Raw genomic sequence first — 21572 nt, forward strand, 5'->3', positions numbered from 1 at the left:
CGTTCTTGGTTCCAAACAAGGCATAGTCTCTAGTACATTTTAAATTGGCTGGGTGCAAAAACTGATTCTAGGTCTGTGTGCTCACTGCATCCTGTTAGAAAAAAGGAAGAAAGTTTAGGAAAATGTTCAGACGTCTTGTCTAAGGATAATTGTGTTACTGGCTACCTAAATAAACTTGAGAAAAATTAGTACTCAGTAAAAAAATTAGTACTCAGTAAAATGAATACCACTTTCTGTACACATTTTCCTGTTTACCTAATAACTTACGTGAAAAAAAAGCCCTACTTTTATAAATCACCATGATCGTGGGATCAACAGATTAGCTGGTGGTGGTTATAGACAGAACTAGCCCATGTTTAGCGATCTTGCATCTGCTCCTATCACAAGCGTCTCTACATTCTTAAGACAGTGGCAAAATAGCTAGGATGCCGACACCTAGATCGGTACCATAGCAACCACGGTGCTGCCATGGCAACCAAATAGATGCCAGTCACTGACAGTCCTGGTATTATGTGCCATTGGCACTATGGCAACGAGATTGAAATGAGCTGGTACTGTACCATTAGCACCAATGCCCTGTCAACCATGAAGAAACCTGAGAAGTGACACTGAGACTGAAACTCTGTCAAAAATGCCATGGGAGACTTTGAGACTGTTTTACCTCGAATATTAGAGGCCCAGGGATAGTCAACATGGCATTGAACTACATCACCCATCATCATCCCTGACCATCAGCCATGCTGGCTGGGGCTAATTACTACCCTCATAAGCATTATTTTGTTATTAACCGGTGATAACCTTGACTGACACCACAGCAACACTACTGACAGCCTGCCAATGCATACTAGTTATATATCCTCCCTGTGACTGACAGCATTCCGATTCTTTTCAAATGTTTTTTTTTTCTTCTGTACCGTGTCATCTGACCTGTGTTAAGTCAGCAGCTCAAAAGATTCCTAAGTTTCTCCTTAGCATGAGAGATGAAGAGCTGTGATGAACAACAACTTCAAATTTAAATACCTGAGCACCAGAACTGATGCGTAAGAAGAGTTTGGATTTGATATCCCAATTTATCACCACCCTAAGGAGTCTCCAAGCGGCTAACATTCTCCTTTCCCTTCCTCCCCCACAACAAACACTCTGTGAGGTGAGTGGGGCTGAGAGACTTCAGAGAAGTGTGACTGGCCCAAGGTCACCCAGCAGCTGCATGTGGAGGAGCGGAGGAGTGAACCCGGTTCCCCAGATTACAAGACTACCGCTCTTAACCACTACACCACACTGGCTCCACATACTATGCCTTTGTACATCCAGTAGCAGAGGGATAAGCAGCTGAATTAGGGCCTATAACACCAGCATGGGATGGTGATGGTCTTGTAGTACCACTTCCTTTTTCCAAAGGAGGTGTTGTTGCTCTTTGCAAACCCCCAATGTACACACGAAGCTCCTGTTTAGGCAGGCTTCTCTATGCCCTTCAATGTGAGGGTCAATGAAATGAACACATGGAATGGCTCCATCTATTATGAAATTACAGCTGAAGTATTATGAACACCATCACTCAAAACACCATTTGGGCCAGCCACATATCCCAAGGGTGTTGTAGTAGTGGATTTTGTGCATCGGCAGGGTATTGAACTGGGTCAAAGTTTGTTTTTCTTTTTAATGTTTATATTATTAACTTGTAAGATATGGATTTTTTTGTTTTGTTTTTTGAATGTTGAGTTTTGTGTATTGTTATTTTTTGATATTTTTCGTGTTGTTGTATGGAAAATACTAATAAAATTTATTATTTTTTTAAAAAAAGAACTGGGTTACCTTTGAGGTTCCCTCCACCTCTATGATTCTGTGGGTTGTTTTTTTTTTGGTAGACAGCATTTTTAGTGAGTGTTGGTGATAACTGCAGCAAAGTTTCTAGTGTGTATGTGTGACCTGTAGCCCTTCAGATGCGAATGAACTACAACCCATAGTCAAGGCTGCAAGTTAGGAGTCAAAAAAGCATCTACGAGCCGCCCATTCCTCACCCATTCTAATGGCTCAAATGTCATGGATTAACACATCATCACCAGCATAATTTTATTATTTATACTCTGCCCATCTGGCTGTTTCCCCAGCCACTCTGGGCAGCTTACATTGCAAACGTCAAGGCGGAAGAGGTAACTGAGGGCAATTCACCTTTGGTAACAAAGACATTTCAGCCACCACAGAGCAAATCTATTTTAACACAAAATTGCCGTACAGGACAGACCTGCCCTATTAGCCTTGCACAAGATTATTCTAGTAGGGCAGCACTGGTGTTGGCCTACTGTGTGCTGTCACAGGTACACATACTCATAGAGAAATCCTAAATTCAATGCAGTTGCATTCGCTGCCCCCAACAACAGCTGGGGTTTGAGGAACACTGCTATACAGTGGTACCTCGGGTTAAGTACTTAATTTGTTCCAGAGGTCTGTTCTTAACCTGAAACTGTTCTTGACCTGAAGCAGCACTTTAGCTAATGGGGCCTCACCTCCTGCTGCTGCCGCACAGCCAGAGCACGATCTCTGTTCTCATCCTGAAGCAAAGTTCTTAATCCGAGGTACTATTTCTGGGTTAGTGGAGTCTGTAACCTGAAGCGTATGTAACCTGAGGTACCAATAGCTTGGGGACAAACAATGGTAATGGGCTTCACGCCTTTCTTGTGGGCTTCCAAGAAACTAGTGCCATTCAGGAAGCCTCTGAGATTCTTATGGTTTCTGTTGCTGTCTTGATGCTTTTTCTGTCTCTGTGCTCCACCTCTTTGCTACTTGTCTGACCCCCACGTCTGTGTTCATTCGGTAGCCACAGCAAACATCATTGATGACCACATCTGGGAATCCAAGGCCTAGAGCAGTGATGAGGAACCTGTTGAATTCCAACTCCAATCAGCCAAGACCACATAACACATTAGCTCCCAGTACGTTTCGGAGCACAATTCAAAGTGTTGGTGCTGACCTTTAAAGCCCTAAATGGCCTCAGTCCAGTATACCTGAAGGAGCGTCTCCACCCCCATCGTTCAGCCCGGACACTGAGGTCCAGCGCCGAGGGCCTTCTGGAGGTTCCCTCACTGCGAGAAGTGAGGTTACAGGGAACCAGGCAGAGGGCCTTCTCGGTAGTGGCACCCACCCTGTGGAACGCCCTCCCATCAGATGTCAAGGAAATAAATCTAACTTTTAAAAGGTAAAGGGACCCCTGACCATTAGGTCCAGTCGTGACCGACTCTGGGGTTGCGGTGCTCATCTCGCTTTATTGGCCGAGGGAGCCAGCATACAGCTTCTGGGTCATGTGGCCAGCATGACTAAGCCGCTTCTGGCGAACCAGAGCAGCACACGGAAACGCCGTTTACCTTCCCGCCGGAGCAGTGCCTATTTATCTACTTGCACTCTGACGTGCTTTCAAACTGCTAGGTTGGCAGGAGGAAGGACCGAGCAACGGGAGCTCACCCCGTCGCAGGGATTCGAACTGCCGACCTTCTGATTGGCAAGTCCTAGGCTCTGTGGTTTAACCCACAGCGCCACCCGCGTCCCGTAATCTAACTTTTAGAAGACATCTTAAGGCAGCCCTGTTTGGGGAAGTTTTTAATGGCTGATGTTTTATTGTATTTTTGATATTTTGTTGGAAGCCACCCAAAGCAGCTGGGGAAACCCAGCCAGATGGGCGGAGTATAAATAGGATGATGGGAACTGTAGTCTGATAATGACTGGAGGGCTCCAGGTTCCACATCCCTGCTATATATATTTCACGTCATGCGAAATCAGTTCCCCCAGGGCCCAGCTCCAGTTCAAAACAGAAGTGTAGACACACTTTGGGGTGAATTATGAAAGGCAAGCCAGGATTTGAGCAGAGGAAGGACTAAGACAACACAGCACAGAGAGCAATAGCCTTTGGGCCTTTATTCACACACAGGTGTAAGCCACCTTGGTTGGGGCAGATCACACACAGGCACGGCAATGCAGCAACCCTTCCCCTGTTCTGTTATTGCTCTGAGCAAGAGACCAGCAGAAAACCAGAACGGGAAAATTCCACTATGGCATCTTAAGTGCTTCCTTACATGCCAGATGTTGGCAGGGAAGGGATTTTCCTAAGGAAGCCTCGATGTATGCAGTGCTGTGCTTCCACGAAGGCTGGGGTGAGAGTCAAGCAATGGTGGCAATGGTGAGCCACAGGAAGCGGTGCTCCGGGCACTAAGCTAGATCTAGGCAGGGGTAGCCAAGACTTATTCAAACACATGACTGGCAGCAGTGAATAGGACTTACAAAATGGGAGTGGGTAAGGGAGAAGAAAGAGAGAGAGAGAACCACGGCGCATCACTGGCAGGTGTTGTAGATTTGGATCTGCTGATTGATGTCTCCCAAGATGACCCTCATCTTGGCCTCAAGCCCGTCCAGTTGGGCTGCTTTCTCCTGCAGCAGCCTCTCATTTTCTTCATACGTTTCTTCCAGCGCTGAATAGGGACAGGGAGGAGAACCGCAGCAACAAAATGGAGAAAAGTTAAGGGAAAGATGGGCTGCTAAAACCGTCCCCTCCCTGAAACCTGCCTCTGAAGGGACAGTTCCACGTTGGTGTCTCTGTCGCAGTTCCAGACAAGGAGGTCACAGCCAGCCTCTCCTTGTGTGTTCCCTCCCCCAACAGCAAATCCGCTCCAGATCCCCAGAACAGATTTGGAACAGGAGGGTAGAGAAAGTTCTGTTGTGCAAGTGGAAGCTCTTTGTTATGTACTGAGTAAATAGGATTCAGAATGCAGCAGTCTGATTGGTCCTAGAACAATAGGATTCAGAATGCAGCAGTCTGATTGGTCCTAGAACAATAGGATTCAGAATGCAGCAGTCTGATTGGACCACAGGAGCCACCCAATCCAGCTCCAGGTGGAAGGGAATCCGCAACCTGATTGGCCTGCAGGAGAATCCTGGAATTAGCCAATCACGTGGGGCCCATTGTGTAAATAATGTATATAAGGCAGACATTCTGGGGGAACTTCCATTCCTCCTCATCACTATGAGCTGAATAAAGGGCATGAAATCCACTCTTGACTCCGAGTATATTTCACCCTTTATGCAGAGAGGGTGACATAATGAGTAGAGGCCTGCAGACGCAGTCAAGGCACGTGCCCCTTTGGGCAAGAGGTTTCCCCACCACCCTCCATCAAGAATGTTTGTGTCAGCCTCCCCACTGGAAACTCAAACTGCCCAGAGAGCCATGGAGAGGGTGGATTAAGGAGCGTGTGTGCTGGGTCTGAGGCTTGGCTGCCGTGATCTATAGATCCCGGGCAAGCTGCCTAGCTTTGCCGGAGGTTGGCATTCGCCAAGAAGGTAGCATGAGCTAGGGCAGGGCACCTCCTGCTGTTTTAGGAAGAGAAAAGCAACAATTCCAAGTCCCCTCGCAGTGCTGAGATTCCCAGGATGCTGAATCCTGCACAAGTTGCTTGGGTCTGACAGGGAGATTGCCCACAGCTCTGCCCTTCGCCTCCTAATACCTTACTTCTGCAGGAAGGGCCCCGCTTCCCACAAGAGTCTAGACTCCCATTCTTCCTCAGCAGTCTTCCTCTGCTTTCTGCTTTCCCATATCTCCTCTCTCCTGCAACATCCAGGGCTTGCTGCCTGTTCTGCCTGTTCGCAGGTTTTCTATCCAAGCGTGTCCTGTGTCACAGAATGGGATCTTTGGGGGGTTTATCAGCTTTCTAAATGGAAATGGCTCTTTACGGTTCTATCCACCACAAGAGAGATGGGCAGCCTGATGAAATTCCACTTGTATTATGGAATTCTCTGTATATTAGGCTGGCAGTGTCAGTGTTTAGTTTTCAGATTCCAGTTCAGAACATTTTTATTTACATAAACTTGCTCTGCCACGTGTCTCGGTTTTATGTTATTCCGAGCTTTGTCTTTATAGGTGTTTAATTATGATTTTATGCGCACTGCTTTGAGAAGATCTCTCCGCCCCTTTCTTGGTTTAGCAGTATGGAAATTTATGCATACATAAAATAAGTAAATAAGCAAACTGAAGACACCAAAAGGCAGGGCTGGGCTGGGCTTCCCACAATCAAAGAGCAGTTTCAGCATCTCATGTAGCTCCCTGTCCTTCTCCTGCCCACTCTCAAAATTTATGGTCTTCCTTTCCCTGGTTCCATCACCCCAATCTATTTGTGTGTGATGGTGATGGAGAGAATCTTTGGAAACCTAGATTTTGGAAGCGGCGTACAAACCAAATGAAACTAGTTCATGTGGCCTTGGCCCAGTATACCTGAAGACGCGTCTCCATCCCCATTGTTCTGCCCAGGCACTGAGGTCCAGTGCTGAGGGCCTTCTGGCGGTTCCCTCACTGTGAGAAGCAAAGCTACAGGGAACCAGGCAGAGGGCCCTGTGGAACGCCCTCCCACCAGATGTGAAGGAAATAAGCAGCTATCCTATCTTTAAAAGACATCTGAAGGCAGCCCTGTTTAGGGAAGCTTTTAATGTTTGATGTTTTGTCTTATTATTATTATTATTATTATTATTATTATTATTATTATTATTCTGTTGGGAGCTGCCCAGAGTGGCTGGGGAAACCCAACCAGACGGGCAGGGTATTATTATTATTATTATTATTATTATTATTATTATTATTATTCTGTTGGGAGCTGCCCAGAATGGCTGGGGAAACCCAACCAGACGGGCAGGGTATTATTATTTACTGAGAGTCCAGAAGGCACAGAATTGTGTGAAGCCCAGTTTATGGGGGGGGGGGACGACCCAGAAATGTCACACACCACCCCAGATAATATATTTCTCCCGGGCACTTACCACTCAGCCTTTGCAGCTTGTCATGCGCGTCGCGCAGCAGGCCCTTGGCCTCGTCCCGTAGGCGCTCTGCTTTCTGCCGGGCCCGGACCACGTGCTGGGCCTTGCGTTCCACTAGGTCCTTCATGGTGCGGTACTGGTCACCCAGCGTCCCGTCCAGCAACTGAGATGCAGCGGGAAATAAGGGCCAAGCGGTGAGCAGGAACTGCAGGCCTCGGTGCAGCAGCGTTATGCTTCCCACCACCTCTGGAGCGTTGCAAGGAAGATGGCAGGAAGAAAAGGCAGGAAATGGGCCTCCTCTGGAAGGACTTTAGTGCAGGCGTGGGCGACCCTGTGTGGCCCTCCAGATGTTGTCCGACTACAACCCCCACAACCCCTGACTGGGGGTAATAGGGTATTGGAGTCCGAACAATATCTGGACAGGCTGATGCCTGACTTAGTGGATAAGTGTGATGGTCTGGGATTTGGACTCAGAGGTTGAACCTGAGGAATCCCAGCGTGCACAGGATTCCCCGCCTCCAGAACCAGCTGAGCCGGGGCTGGGGCTTCAGCCTGAAGGGTCCTCACCTGTGCTGGATCCTCAGGTGCAGGCATCAGCTGAGTCTGCTCTGGCTCCTGAGGGGATGGAGGACCCATTGCCTGCAGCTGCTCCACTCTCAGCCCTGTCAGAGGAAGCTGAGGTTGCCTCTGGGTCCGATAACCCTCCAGCCTCTCCTGAGCTGCAGAGACTCAGGGCAGAGAGGCGGAGGGAACTAAGTTCCTGTAGGAGGAGTGCTTGCCTCCAGGCCAGGAGAGGCGAGTCTCCAGAGGATCAGGGCTGCCCTGTGCCTCGGGGCAGATAAAAGCCAGCCAGCCCCAGGCCTAAATTGCGGGAGCAACATTGTTGGTAGCCTGTTCCTGCCTGCACCCTGTCCTGCTCTTCTGCCGGAGCTCCTGACCCCACCCGACTCCCTGCCTTGGACCCCGTTTCAGCTTTGACGGACAGCCTCCATCCCGCACCCTCGCCCTCGGACTGGACTCGGACCTCGACTCTCGGTTAGCCTCCAGGACCAGCACAATGAGTTTTGTTCATGCCAATCATCTTGCTGAGTCCAATTTTCATTCACTCACTCATTCATTCAACAGCAACATCAATGTGTATAGTACTTTTCAGGGTGCAAGGGGACAAGTCCCTGCCTTGGGGAACTAAGAATTCTAAAATCTTGTAAATGAGGCCAGGAAGGAATGCCATCGTAGATGAGAGCGGCCAGTGATGGTGGAGTTGTTGCTTTTCGCTACCTCCCGAGGGTTGTGCCTCCTGTTTGTGACATCTGGTTGGCCACTGTAAGAAACAGGGTGCCATGCTCTCCCCTCCCAATTCTTGTAATTCCTGGAATCATCAGCTATTTTCTCTCCAGGTCCCTCCCATGCCTCGGCTTGTGGCACTTTACGGGGCTAGGCTGCATGGATGGATCCGAAACAGGAACTGAGGGGTGGTCAGTCCTAGTTCTTGGAGTTTGGGGTCGGCCTCTTAGGTTCCTCCCAACTTCCATGATTCCAAAGGAACACATAGAGACGTGAAACTGACAGGGTCCGGTTGCTGAAGGAAGACAGGAGGCTATCAGCCTGGCTCTATCTGCCAGAGGCTTCAGCGGGGACCCAGCCACACAGCCTTGGGAGGCAATCAATGTTGCACTAAGGTGATCGTTCCATCAGGGCAAGCATTTCAGCTTGTTAGGTGGAAAGATCCGCCGCCCACTGCCCCACATGCTGTTTCAGGGGTTCTCTGAGCACCCAGACCCCCAAGCCAATTAGAGGGGTGGGGTGAGGAGCTAGAACCTTGTTGCACAAGCCTTCCGCTGATGGGACTGGTGAGTTGAATCCCACTGTTTATTTTTTCTTCTTTTTTTAAAAAAATATATTTTAATTGATATCTTAACAATCAAAATAAACAAACTGCCAATATACCAAAAGATAGAAGTGACGGGAGAGACACCAGCAAAATCTCCTCTGATGTTTTTCTGACAGGTAAGGATTATTTTCCACCTGTTTTACGTAACATGCCTGCAGTCTCAAAAAGTAGGCGGACGTCCCTCTTAAGGCACAGCTGCCTCTTGGCCACGGTGGTTGGCAGAGCATCTGGGTGAAGGAGCATCTCTGACGCCATCTTCATTTGTCTGATTGCCTCCAAACAGTCAGTCAATTTCACCCTCTGAGTAATTTAGCAGGAATCACAAGCACCCAGAGAAACTGACAGCTAGTCACCATCTCTCAGCCTTAGCTACCCTCCTAACAACCCCGTTAGGTGAAGCGGGGAGAAGATATTCTGGGGGTGAGGCTGGGCTCGTTGGAGGAAACACATTGCAATTGTGTGCTGCAGCTCAGTATTATAGCAACGAGAGTTTGTGGACACACTTGGTAGTTTCTAATAAGACATTATTATTATTATAAGACCTATAAGACATCAGAAGGTCGGAGGTTCGAATCCCCGCGACGGGGTGAGCTCCCATTGGCCAGTCCCTGCTCCTGCCAACCTATCAGTTTGAAAGCACGTCAAAGTGCAAGTAGATAAATAGGTACCGCTCTGGCAGGAAGGTAAATGGCGTTTCCGTGTGCAGCTCTGGTTCGCCAGAAGCTGTACGGCAGCTCCCTCGGCCAGTAAACAGAGTCGGTCACGACTGGACCTAATGGTCAGGGGTCCCTTTACCTTTTTAAGACATTAGGATGAAACTGGCAAGACTGAATTCCTGGAGCCAAACGAATGAAAAAACAAATGGAGTAGGCAGCAGCGTCACCAAAATAACAAGGCAAAGAGGATACACGAAGTACCAGCTAAAGAACGTGAAGCATTTCCATGTACCAATTTGCATAAGAAATACTTGTTTTGCATTATTCACTGCAAGCTGCCTGGCGCTTGTATGACGAAACATGGGAGAAAACCTTGCAAAATAAAAATAAAATGAAACTCAAACTTATACTGCTGCGTAGGCAGCCACCTATTCGCACCCTGTGTGTACACAACGCAGCAAGGATGCTTCCTTCACCTGTCCTCTCAGTCCTAACCCAGGAGACAGCTGCTTATCCATCTTTGCCAGACTCCTGGACCTTCTCAAGCCCAGCCTCGCGTACCTGTTCGGCTTCGCCAGCTCGGTCCCTGGCAGCGCTGGCTGTCTCCTCCGCTCGCGTGGCGGCCAGGCTGTTGTTGGCCCGTTTCATCTTGAGCGCATCCACCTGCTTGTCAAGGTGACCCACACGCTCCATGGCTTCAGCCAGCTGACCTTCGGCGCTTGCGGTCTGCTGCTGGATCTGAAGGGAGAAGGGAGGCAAGATGAGAAGCTGGAGAAGGTCTGCTGCCTCTCACCATTGTGGGAAGGTCTTCCCCATCCTACATGAGAGAGCTGACCTCACAGAGGAGATGTTACGATTCAGGGGATTTAGAGGGCATCATGGACCAGCTTCTGATGCCCCCTGACCCAACCTCTGGTGCCCCTCCACAAGCCAGTGTGGTGTAGTGGTTAAGAGCGGTAGTCACGTAATCTGGGGAACCGGGTTCGTGTCTCCGCTCCTCCACATGCAGCTGCTGGGTGACCTTGGGCCAGTCACACTTCCCTGAAGTCTCTCAGCCCCACTCACCTCACAGAGTGTTTGTTGTGGGGGAGGAAGGGAAAGGAGATTGTTAACTGCTTTGAGACTCCATAGGGTGAAGGAATGGGTTTCCCAAACCCAAAACTGACTGTGCAGGCAGTTTGAAACTGCACCAAAATCCCTATTTTTCCTTAGCTAATATCCATTAACTTGAGCTCTGAGTCAATGTATAAACAAAAACCCGGCTGTGCTCAGAACCCTCTCCTTTAGCAGTTTGTGACGGCAGGGATGACCCTGACTACACCAGTAGAACAGAGAAGACACGTCTGTGCCTTATCTTATGTCCTGACCACAAAAGATGCACTGTATCAATGGAATCCACAACTCATTAAATTGACACCTCCCCTTTAAAAGTAAAGGCTCCTCTCCTTGGGGGTGGGGCTAACTGCTCCAAGGATGCTGTAGGCCTAATTAAGACTGAGGGTTCACCCACATCTCCATTTGCGCCACTGCTTCCCCCCAGGGAAACCCAATTGTTAGCACTGGATTGGAACAAACAACTGGGTTGTTGGTTTTTGCGGAGTGTTGTTTGTTCAGATTTAGCACTAAAGAGCAGGTTTTCGGGGACGGGGGGAGCAGTGGGGCAAAGGCAAAACTGCTTGGTTCCATGCCTAGAAAATGTGGGTCAAGTGGAAAAAGCACTCGGACCCATGCTTTCTAGAGAAGTGGAATTGCAGACAAGCACTCAGCCTTGTTGCTTCTTGGAGCTGTCCAGGGTACTACTCACCTTGCTTCTTTGGACTTGGGTTTTCAAAAAGCTTTCCGCAAAGTACCTCACCAAAGACTCCCCAGTAAGCGTGGCAGTCAAGGAATAAGAGGAGAAGTCCTCTTGTGGATCAGGAATTGGTTAAGTTGCAGGAAGCAAAGAGTAAGAATGAAAGGGCAGTTCTCCGAACAGAGAGAAATAGGAAGTAGGTCATTGGGACCTGTGCTTTTCAACTTGGCTCATAAACAATCCAGAATGAGGGGTGAGCAGTGAGATGGCAGCGTCTGATACTGAATTGTCCAGGGTCTGACTGGGTATAAGGGCAGCTAATTATGTTCCAAGGCACGTGAGTGGTGCTGTGGTCTAAACCACAGAGCTTGGGATTGCCAATCAGAAGGTTGGCGGTTCAAATCCCCGCAACGGGGTGAGCTCCTGTTGCCTGGTCCCTGCTCCTGCCAACCTAGCAGTTTGAAAGCACACCAGTGCACATAGATAAATAGGTACCACTCTGGCGGGAAGGTAAACGGCGTTTCTGTGAGCTGCTCTGGTTTTGATGGTTTTTAGTCATGACTTGGAAAAACTGCCTGCGGACAAATGCCGGCTCCCTTGGCCTGTAAAGTGAGATGAGCGCCTTTAGGTAAAGGTAAAGGTACCCCTGCCCGAACGGGCCAGTCTTGACAGACTCTGGGGTTTGTGCGCCCATCTCACTCAAGAGGCCGGGGGCCAGCGCTGTCCGGAGACACTTCCGGGTCACGTGGCCAGCGTGACAAAGCTGCATCTGGCGAGCCAGCGCAGCACACGGAACGCCGTTTACCTTCCCGCTGGTAAGCGGTACCTATTTATCTACTTGCACCCCGGGGGTGCTTTCGAACTGCTAGGTTGGCAGGCGCTGGGACCGAGCAGCGGGAGCGCACCCCGTCGCGGGGATTCGAACCGCCGACCTTTCGATCGGCAAGCCCTAGGCGCTGAGGCTTTTACCCACAGCGCCACCCGCGTCCCTTGATGAGCGCCTTTACCTTTATCTAATTATGTTCCAAGTCCTTCTCAATGTATGATTCTGGTACACTTTCAGGGGAGGGCTGCGCACTGCGACGGGGCTTACCCTATTCACGACATTCTCGGTGTTGTAGATGTCACTGGCTGCGTTGCGGATGGCTTTCTCGGCGGCGCTTTGAGCCCGTTTGGCGTCGTCCAGAGCCTTCTTCACTGCTTCGGCTGCAGTCTTTACGCTCTCTGCTCGAGCGCTGCAAACGGGAAGAACGTGCGGCAAGTGTGAGCCCAGAGCTATGTGCACTAGCGGCCCCACTGCTGCGATAGCCAGGATGACAAATCCATGGGAGTAATAGAATAGTCATTTGCCAGGTGTGATCTCTGTGTACAGGTGTAGTTTACTTCCCTCCCCTCCTCCGAGATCTGTGCCAAGCCCTCTCTCTGGATGAAAGAGAGCCCTGAAAACGAATCTGGTTGCTTTAGCTTCTCCCTGAACGTTTTTGTGCTGACCATTTGTGTTCCCCACTGTTCGGTTTTTATTTTTGAAATAATTTTTTAGTTGATTTTACAAGTGTAGAGTTATAACATTGCCAAATACGTATCCATATTTAGAGATTTCTCTGTATCTCTAGACTTCCCACCTTCCCCTCCATGGATCCTATTATCAACCTTTTCAAATGTATATTATTTCATCATCCAAGTTTTATGTCTCTCCATTTTGTCCATAGTAATTTCTATATCACATTATTACAATCCTGCTAATGTTTTCATCTGCTTACAGTGGTCTCTCAAGTAAATTGTAAATTTTCCCCGTTCTTTATTAAAGTTTTGTTTTTTTTTTGGTTCCTGAGCTATCTGGTCAGTTTTGCCATTTTGACCTGCTGTTCGGTTTTTAGCTCTGCATAGTTAATTTGTTTTGTACAGTGGTACCTCAGGTTAAGAACATAATTCGTTCTGGAGGTCTGTTCTTAACCTGAAACTGTTCTTAACCTGAAGCACCACTTTAGCTAATGGGGCCTCTTGCTGCTGCTGCACGATTTATGTTCTCATCCTGAAGCAAAGTTCTTAACCCGAGGTACTATTTCTGGGTTAGCAGAGTCTGTAACCTGAAACGTCTGTAACCTGAAGCATATGTAACCCGAGGTACCACTGTACTACGCTGCTTTTGAAAGGCTAATTGTACAGCTGCCTCCATGTTTCCCCACATCAGTGAGAGTTTGGCCCTCCTTGCATCTAAACCACTCCTGTATTTGAGCCTAGATGGCAAACTAGCCCAAACAGTGACCACCCAACCCTTGTACTCTGTTCAGCTCCTATAACACAGCCATATGAAAGGGCCTCTCATCACCATGTTTCTAGCAGTATCTGATGTGCACAGTGCTTCACAATTCTCCTCATTTAACTTCATAGAATCATAGAGTTGGAATAGACCACAAGGGCCATCGAGTCCAACCCCCTGCCAAGCAGGAAACACCATCAGAGCACTCCTGACATATGGTTGTCAAGCCTCTGCTTAAAGACCTCCAAAGTAGGAGACTCCACCACACTCCTTGGCAGCAAATTCCACTGTCGAACAGCTCTTACTGTCAGGAAGTTCTTCCTAATGTTTAGGTGGAATCTTCTTTCTTGTAGTTTGGATCCATTGCTCCGTGTCCGCTTCTCTGGAGCAGCAGAAAACAACCTTTCTCCCTCCTCTATATGACATCCTTTTATATATTTGAACATGGCTATCATGGCCTTAACCTCCTCTTCTCCAGGCTAAACACGCCCAGCTCCCTTAGCCGTTCCTCATAAGGCATCGTTTCCAGGCCTTTGACCATTTTGGTTGCCCTCCTCTGGACAGGTTCCCGTTTGTCAGTGTCCTTCTTGAACTGTGGTGCCCAGAACTGGACACAGTACTCCAGGTGAGGTCTGACCAGAGCAGAATACAGTGGCACTATTACTTCCCTTGATCTAGATGCTATACTCCTATTGATGCGGCCCAGAATTGCATTGGCTTTTTTAGCTGCCGCAATACACCTAACAAATACACCTAACAAAGGAGGTTATTTTCTCTCAGCCTAAGACCCAATGGTGAGCTTCATGGAGGGGGGGATTTGAACCCATGTTCAAACCTAATAATAAGCCCACCATCAGTTCAGGTTTTAACAGCAGCTGTGGAGACTCCTGACAGGGTGCTGGTCCCGCGGAGCAAACTCCTACGCTCCCCCATCTTCCTTTCCCTTTGCTGAATAACTAGTTGCTGCTCATGAAGGGAGGAGGACCAAGGGGAGCACAGTTCTGTCCCCATGGCCTCTCCTCTGGCTCCGACAGGAGCAGCCTCCATCACACGTCCTCTCCGGCCCTCGCACACTCACTTGGCGCGGCGTGCGTCTTGCAGCAGCTGTCCCGCCACACGCACGTCTCCCGCCGTTTGGTCCAAGATGGCGTCCACGTTGGCCAGGCTGCTGACGCGCTCCTTGATCTCCTCAGCGAGGTGGTGGATCTGTGCGGGGGACGCTGGGATGGAGAGTTCCAGCACGCGGGAGGCCACCAGAGCAATGCTGTCAGGGTCGGCTCCGTCAACTGTGTGAGGGATGGGTCAGTCAGCGCTACAGACGGGTAGAACGGCAAGCCCCTGCTTCTCGCAAGACCCACTGCAAAGGTCCCCTCTGCCATTTCTTTCATCCCTGTCTGAATACCCCCCACTGCACACACACACACACACACTGCTGGAACCATAAAGGGATAAATACGTCCACCTGCCTTGCCCCACGGCCCTGCCTGGAACTTGCATAAGGAGGTGCAGCGGCATTCTTAACTTTTTTGTATGGAATTTTCCCTTTCCCTTTTTGGCAGGAACATGAACGTAACTGGCTTTCATTTTATTATTTTCAACATTAAGATTGCTTTCTGAATTTTTTTGGGCACTTGTTTGTTTATTCTTTGCGAGAGCTCCTTGTGAGGAGGGGTCGACTCTCCAGCTACTTTAGGAATTGTTGATCTGTGAGGGTGAATAATGGGGTCTCCTTGCAGCTCTCAGCAGCCTTAACAAACTATAGCTCCCATAAATCTTTTTTTTGGGGGGGGGGAGCTGTTTAAAAGTGGCATTTTACGGCATGTGATGTACTGTATGTTACACGAGCTGTCTTTTTGAGAAAGACATCGAACAAAATAAAATAATGGACTGGCGTAGGGGGCAGCCGGATATCCTGCACTTACGATTCAGGAACCCCTTGATTTGCTGGATGAGGTCCCGCAGTTCCTTGTTGGAGCGCTCCAGCCGGGCTTTGGTGGCATTGGCGTTGTCCAGCGCGGCCTGTGCCCTCTGCTTCGCCTCACCTGCCCTTGCCTTTGCCTCGGCCACCTGCAAAGGACACACCAGGTCCCCTGGTCAGCCAGCAGGGGGAAGCAGAAGCCTAGGGAATGCAGGGAGCATTGCATTCCAGGAACAGAGCCAGAGCTAACTCTTGTTTCCTGCCTTGAGACCCGCGTCCAGGCCTTTATGCTGTTGGTCTTTCCGATGAAACGAAATGTGTGCAAACGTAAAGGCTCTCATGGGTTACCTTGCCTATAACACTGAGCTCTGCAGCTCCCCTCCAATGGCTTACCTGACGCAGCAGGACATCCACGTCAGCCACAGCGCGGCGCAGCTCCCCTTCGGCATGGCGGGCTCGATCCAGCGCGTTGTCGGCCGTGGCCACGGCCCCGTTGCAGTTGAGGCCCCCGCAGTGGCGCCGGCCGTCTTCGTCACGGCAACCAGCACCTCCGCAGGGGCTGCTGGAGCAGGGGGCGTCCCCTGGAGCACCGCACACCTAGAGGAGAGAGCTGTGATGGCCTGGGATTCGGACCTGGAGGCTGAACCTGAGGAATCCCAGCCTGCACAGGAGTCCCCACCTCCAGAACCAGCTGAGCCGGGGCTGGGGCCTGAGCCTGAAGGGTCCTCACCTGTGCTGGATCCTCAAGTGAGGGCACCAGCTGAGTCTGCTCTGGCTCCTGAGGGGATGGAGGACCCATTGCCTGTAGGTGCTCCACTCTCAGCCCCGTCAGGGGAAGAGGAGGTTGCCTCTGGGTCCGGTAACCCTCCAGCCTCTCCTGAGCTGCAGAGGCTCAGGGCAGAGAGGCGGAGGGAAGTAAGTTCCCTCAGGAGGAGTGCTCGCCTCCAGGCAAGGAGAGGCGAGTCACCTGTGGACCGGGGCCGCCCTATGCCGCGGGGCAGATAAAAGCCAGCCAGCCAGCCCCAGGCCTAAATTGCGGGAGCAAAATTGTTGGTAGCCTGTTCCTGCCTGCACCCTGTCCTGCTCTTCTGCCGGAGCTCCTGACCTCACCCGACTCCCTGCCTTGGACCCCGTTTCAGCTTTGACAGACAGCCTCCATACCACACCCTCGCCCTCGGACTGGACTCGGACCTCGCCACACGGTTAACCCTCGGGACCAGCACAAGAACGTTGGAGGAAGCATGAAGAAACTTGCCAGCAGTATATCACATGAAATAAGTTTTTTTTAAAAAAAACAACACACACACCAGGATTGGCACGGGAGAGTCTGGCCCAGTGGGCGCAGCAGCTCTTCTTCAGTAGGTCTTGCCCCTATGGAGCAGTTGCGGAGATGAAGGGCTCTGCCTCTCCACAGCTGCCTAAGTCCTCCAGGGTTTCCCCTAAGCAATCTGAGGCTGCACTTGTGTAACTATGTGACGCTGATTTCTCCTCCGCCCTCTTCATGCCTCTCCTGGTACTGGGAGACCAGGAAGGGAGGGGAGCTTGTCACAGCAGGAAGGCCTCTTCACCAGCCAGACTCCTCTCTGCCTCTTGGCCTCCCTCATCCCACAGTCCTGCTCCCTCTTCTACCTCTGATTCTGGACTTCTTTCTGCCACAGACTCCCTCCACTCGCTGAACCCTGTTACCTCTTCAGCTTCTGACAACCTCCTCCCAGTCTTCTCCCTCTGACCACTCATTGTCATCTCACCACTAGTCCCTGAGTCTTCTTCCCTTGGGGGTTCCCCAGCCGGTTCCCCCCTCACCATTCCTCTGCGTCCAACCAGTCCCTGACACTCGCCTGCTGTCAAAATGTTTCCTTCCTCGCTCCGGCCATTTTTGCCTCTGGCTCTGCCCAACCACTGGCGTGTGGCCTTCAGGCGCTTGTTCAGAACAGAATGTGGCCCTCAAGAGGCGGGAAAAGGTTCCTCGCCTTTGCTCCGTGCGGTTCACAGAGAAGATGTGCACATCGAAGTACCACAGAATAACATTTCGCAGTAAAATACCAACAGAACATTAACAGCGCGGTCTGAAAAGTTATTGAGCTCACCTTTCCCCTCAACCAAGACCTGACTGGCTACCTCAGGGATGCGGGGAGACTGTGACCCACCGTGTCATTAGTCCCCCTGGCCGGAGTCGATGAGAGCTGGAAGCCTGGCAGTATTTGGAAGGCCTCTGGTTCCCCATCTCTGGCTCTCACACGCTTTGCTTTGTGGTGTTTCCTTCCCAGCTTCCCGACCCACCTTCTCATTGATCCGATGCAGACTCAGCCCTCGAACGCGTGTCGACAGGTCGGTCAGGGCTCGCCGGTTGGCTGCATTCTGCCGATTGAAAGCGTCTCTCCGGGCTGCCATCAGGTGCTCCGTGCGTCGCCGGGATGCGGCCGATTGGCCGACAGGGCTGGAGAAACCCACCGTGGAAGCGTTGGCCCGGTGTTCCGCTTCCCGCGATTGGACAAAGGACTGGCGGACGCTGTCATAGGCTCCTGCCGGGGGAAGTGGGGGCGGGATTAAAGAACAGGACTATGAGGCCCTTGCTGGGCATCTCTTCTGCCAGACCAGGCTTCCTCAACCTCGGCCCTCCAGATGTTTTTGGCCTACAACTCCCATGATCCCTTGCTAGCAGGACCGGTGGTCAGGGATGATGGGAATTGCAGTCTCAAAACATCTAGAGGGCCGAAGTTGAGGAAGCCTGTGCTAGACCTATGGGAAACCCCCATAATAATAATAATATATATGTCGTCCATCTGACTGGGTTGCCCAGCCACTCTGGGCGGCTCCCAGTGAAATATAAAAAAACAGCATGAAACATTAAAAACTTCCCTATACATGCTTAGCCTCCACTCTGGCTCATGAGCAGAGGCTGCAAGTCAAAAGGGTGTGGGGCCAGGGGGAGAACTGCAATTCTACGTTAGACGAAAGGGCTGGGTAAAAATGGGGGGTGGGGGGAGTATGTTTCTTACGTCACTTTGGACACGCACTTACCCAGCACATTGGCATTCTTGAGCGCCTCCAGCTGGCGCGCAAGGTCTGCCAGGCTGAGGTTCAGGGCCCGGGCGCCGCGTTCCAGCGTGCCTAGAGCATGGTTGGCGTTGAAGTTCCTGTCCTGGGTGGCCGTCAGCAACCCTTCCAGGCTGGTCAGCGTTTCTGTGACATCGGCAATCTCCTGCCTGGTGTGAGGACGTAAGTGAGAAGCGGGAGGGAGAAGACGAAGAAGAGAAGAAGAGTTTGGATTTGATATCCTGCTTTATCACTACCCGAAGGAGTCTCAAAGCAGCTAACATTCTCCTTTCCCTTCCTCCCCCACAACAAACACTCTGTGAGGTGAGTAGGGCTGAAAGACTTCACAGAAGTGTGACTGGCCCAAGGTCACCCAGCAGCTGCATGTGGAGGAGCGGAGACGCGAACCCGGTTCACCAGATTATGAGTCCACCGCTCTTAACCACTACACCACACTGGCTCTCAGTGGGGAAAGAGGTGCACTGCCACCCAGGACTAAACCACCCACTGCTGCTCTTCAGAGAAATGAAATTAACAACCTTTTCTAAAAAACAACAACCCTGAAGCCTTTCTTTTAGGAATTCTAGGTGCCGAAATCCCAAGGGAGCAGAAAAAATATTTACCGTATTTTTCGCACCATAGGGCGCACCGGACCATAGGGCGCACCCAGTTTTTAGGGGGGGAAATCAAGGAAAAAAATATTCCCCCAGCCCCAAAGAGCAGCGTACAGGCTGCACACAACCTCTCCCTGCCAGAGGGGTTGTGCGCAGCTATGGAAGCAGGCAAGGCAGCGAGCAGGATGGATCCCGCTCGCTGTTTTGGCTTCCCCTTTAGCCCCGTGCAGCCTCTCCTTGCTGGGAGACGCTGCGCAGGGCTAAAGAAGCCATAGCCCCATGCAGCCTCTCCCTGCCGGAGGGGTTGCGTGCGGCTATGGCACAAGCCTGCATTCGCTCTATAGGACGCACACACATTTCCCCTCAATTTTTGGAGAGGAAAAACTGCGTCCAATAGAGCGAAAAATACGGTATGTATGCAGCCACAGCTGCACGGATGTTATTGGCCCACAGATAGAAAGAAGATAAAGCCCATACCAGAGAAGAATAGCAGATTAAGTTGATGGATTATGCTGAAATGGCTAAAGACCCAGAAGAATCAGAAATCAGAAAGACCAAAATTTTAATAAGGAATGGGGGAAATTTATAACCTATCTTAAAAACCATTGTATAAACAGTTAAAATCGTTAGTAGGATTAGAATAGCACTTGTAGTTTAATGGTGAGTTTTGGAAACAACGGAGATGTAAAAGATGTGGCCTATTATAAAAGATGCAGGAGGAAATGATTAACAACAGGACCCACAAAGGTGAGGAGGGAAGTCCTAGAGATTCTTTGGGAATCTTGTGTCTATGTTGTACGTTCGATATGTGAAGGTAAAGTTTTAATCTGAGAAACTTGCAAATACAGTGGTACCTCGGGTTAAGTACTTAATTCGTTCCGGAGGTCCGTTCTTAACCTGAAACTGTTCTTAACCTGAAGCACCACTTTAGCTAATGGGGCCTCCTGCTGCTGCCGCCCAATTTCTGTTCTCATTCTGGGGTAAAGTTCTTAACCCGAGGTACTATTTCTGGGTTAGCGGAGTCTGTAAACTGAAGCGTATGTAACCTGAAGTGTATGTAACCCGAGGTACCACTGTAAAAAAATGTAAGAAGAGAGAGAGGGAGAGGGAGAAGCCCAGCTCCCAAAACAAACTATGGTACCTGGGATTCTTTGGGAGAAGACAAACAAAAGACAAAAATTGAATGCAGCAGCTCAGTTGCTACTCTGCCTACCCACTGCTCCTAGGCTCCAGCCAGGTCCATTTCCTCTGCACATGTACAGGTACCAAGGCCACCCGTCACTCACCGCAGCGAATCCATATTCTGCAAGAGGTGGGTGATTGCACTGGCGGTGGCGTTGCGGGCATTGACGATGGCCTGGACCGCACTCAGCTTGTCCTGGAGTCGGCGGAAGGTGCCCTCAAATGCCCCGGTGAGGCCCGTCTGCTGAAGCTGCTGGGCGCGCTGCGCCAGGCTGCGGGTGCGAGCGGCCAAATCCTGCACAATGCGGTCCCAGTCCCCAAAGCACTGGTGGCACGGCTGGCAGGCGGGGAATTCGCCGGCAAAACCTCGGGAGCACTGGTCGCAGCGCACACCCGAGACCCCCGGGAGGCAGGAGCAGTGCCCAGTGATGCGGTGGCATTGCGGCTTCTCGATCCCACGAGGGTCACAGTCGCAGGCTGCACGCAACATGAGAAGAAGAGTTTGGATTTGATATCCCGCTTTATCACTACCCGAAGGAGTCTCAAAGCGGCTAACATTCTCCTTTCCCTTCCTCCCCCACAACAAACACTCTGTGAGGTGAGTGGGGCTGAGAGACTTCACAGAAGTGTGGCTGGCCCAAGGTCACCCAGCAGCTGCATGCGGAGGAGCGGAGACGCGAACCCGGTTCCCCAGATTACGAGACTACCGCTCTCAACCACTACACCCCACTGGCTCTCCAAAAACGCCGTAAAGGAGAGAGAGAGAGTTATTCCTTCGCACGTGGCGTCTTCCAAGGGCTTCATCCCACATAAAGGGCTCCCCCACCTCCAAGGAAACCACCCAACTCTTTGTAGACCACATTTTTCTTTTTTAAAAAAATAAATCATTAAAAAAAAAAATCCAATTAAAAACATCCAATTTTTCTGGCCCATGTAGGACCAGTCTGGAAAGTTAACCTTGGTGAAGACTTGACATTTTCATCCCCCAAAAAGTATTTGATTTGAGTTTCCGTTGAAATGAGGCTGTATTTTAATATTTTAATGTTATATTTTAATCTTGTTTTTAAGTTGTGTTTCAGTCAATTTGTTTTTGTATCAGGTGTTAGCCCCCTGAGTCCAGTCTTGGCTGGGGAGGGTGGGGTATAAATAATAATAATAATAATAATTAATATCCAATCATAATACTTCAATTAAAAAAACAAAAAATAAAATAAAAAAGATCAAATTATAGTCCAAATTGTATTTATTAATTTCTTGGGGTTCCCCGCAGTCTGGATCTCTGGAGCATATCTCCACATCTTAGTCCTGCTTCTCCTTGTTGTTTCCATATTTTCCACATCTCGATATTAACGCTTGGTAATATAGACCACATTTTCAAGCTGCATGGGCTACTGCCGGGGATCGTCTCTGACAAAGGTACCCAGCTCACAGCCCAGT

At 50.2% G+C, this 21572-nt stretch overlaps 1 protein-coding gene across 1 annotated transcript in view; it reads right to left on the reverse strand.

Annotated features, from left to right (window-relative positions):
• Window positions 1-3881: 3881 nt before the first annotated feature.
• The window catches only part of LAMB2 (laminin subunit beta 2), a 60624-nt gene continuing 42933 nt past the window's right edge, over window positions 3882-21572 (reverse strand). The window contains exons 24-33 of the mRNA XM_082209179.1: window positions 20240-20612; window positions 18325-18509; window positions 17584-17825; window positions 15697-15900; window positions 15308-15452; window positions 14464-14671; window positions 12219-12360; window positions 9895-10071; window positions 6790-6949; window positions 3882-4457 (exon numbers count right to left, since the gene is read on the reverse strand). Of these exons, the coding sequence (XP_082065305.1) occupies window positions 4321-4457; window positions 6790-6949; window positions 9895-10071; window positions 12219-12360; window positions 14464-14671; window positions 15308-15452; window positions 15697-15900; window positions 17584-17825; window positions 18325-18509; window positions 20240-20612 (1973 nt within the window). The 3' untranslated portion in view covers window positions 3882-4320. The remainder of the gene's footprint in view (window positions 4458-6789; window positions 6950-9894; window positions 10072-12218; window positions 12361-14463; window positions 14672-15307; window positions 15453-15696; window positions 15901-17583; window positions 17826-18324; window positions 18510-20239; window positions 20613-21572) is intronic.

Source organism: Podarcis vaucheri (genome assembly GCF_965113315.1).
Source record: "Podarcis vaucheri genome assembly, chromosome: 2".
In the NCBI taxonomy this organism is placed as follows: Eukaryota; Metazoa; Chordata; class Lepidosauria; order Squamata; family Lacertidae; genus Podarcis; species Podarcis vaucheri.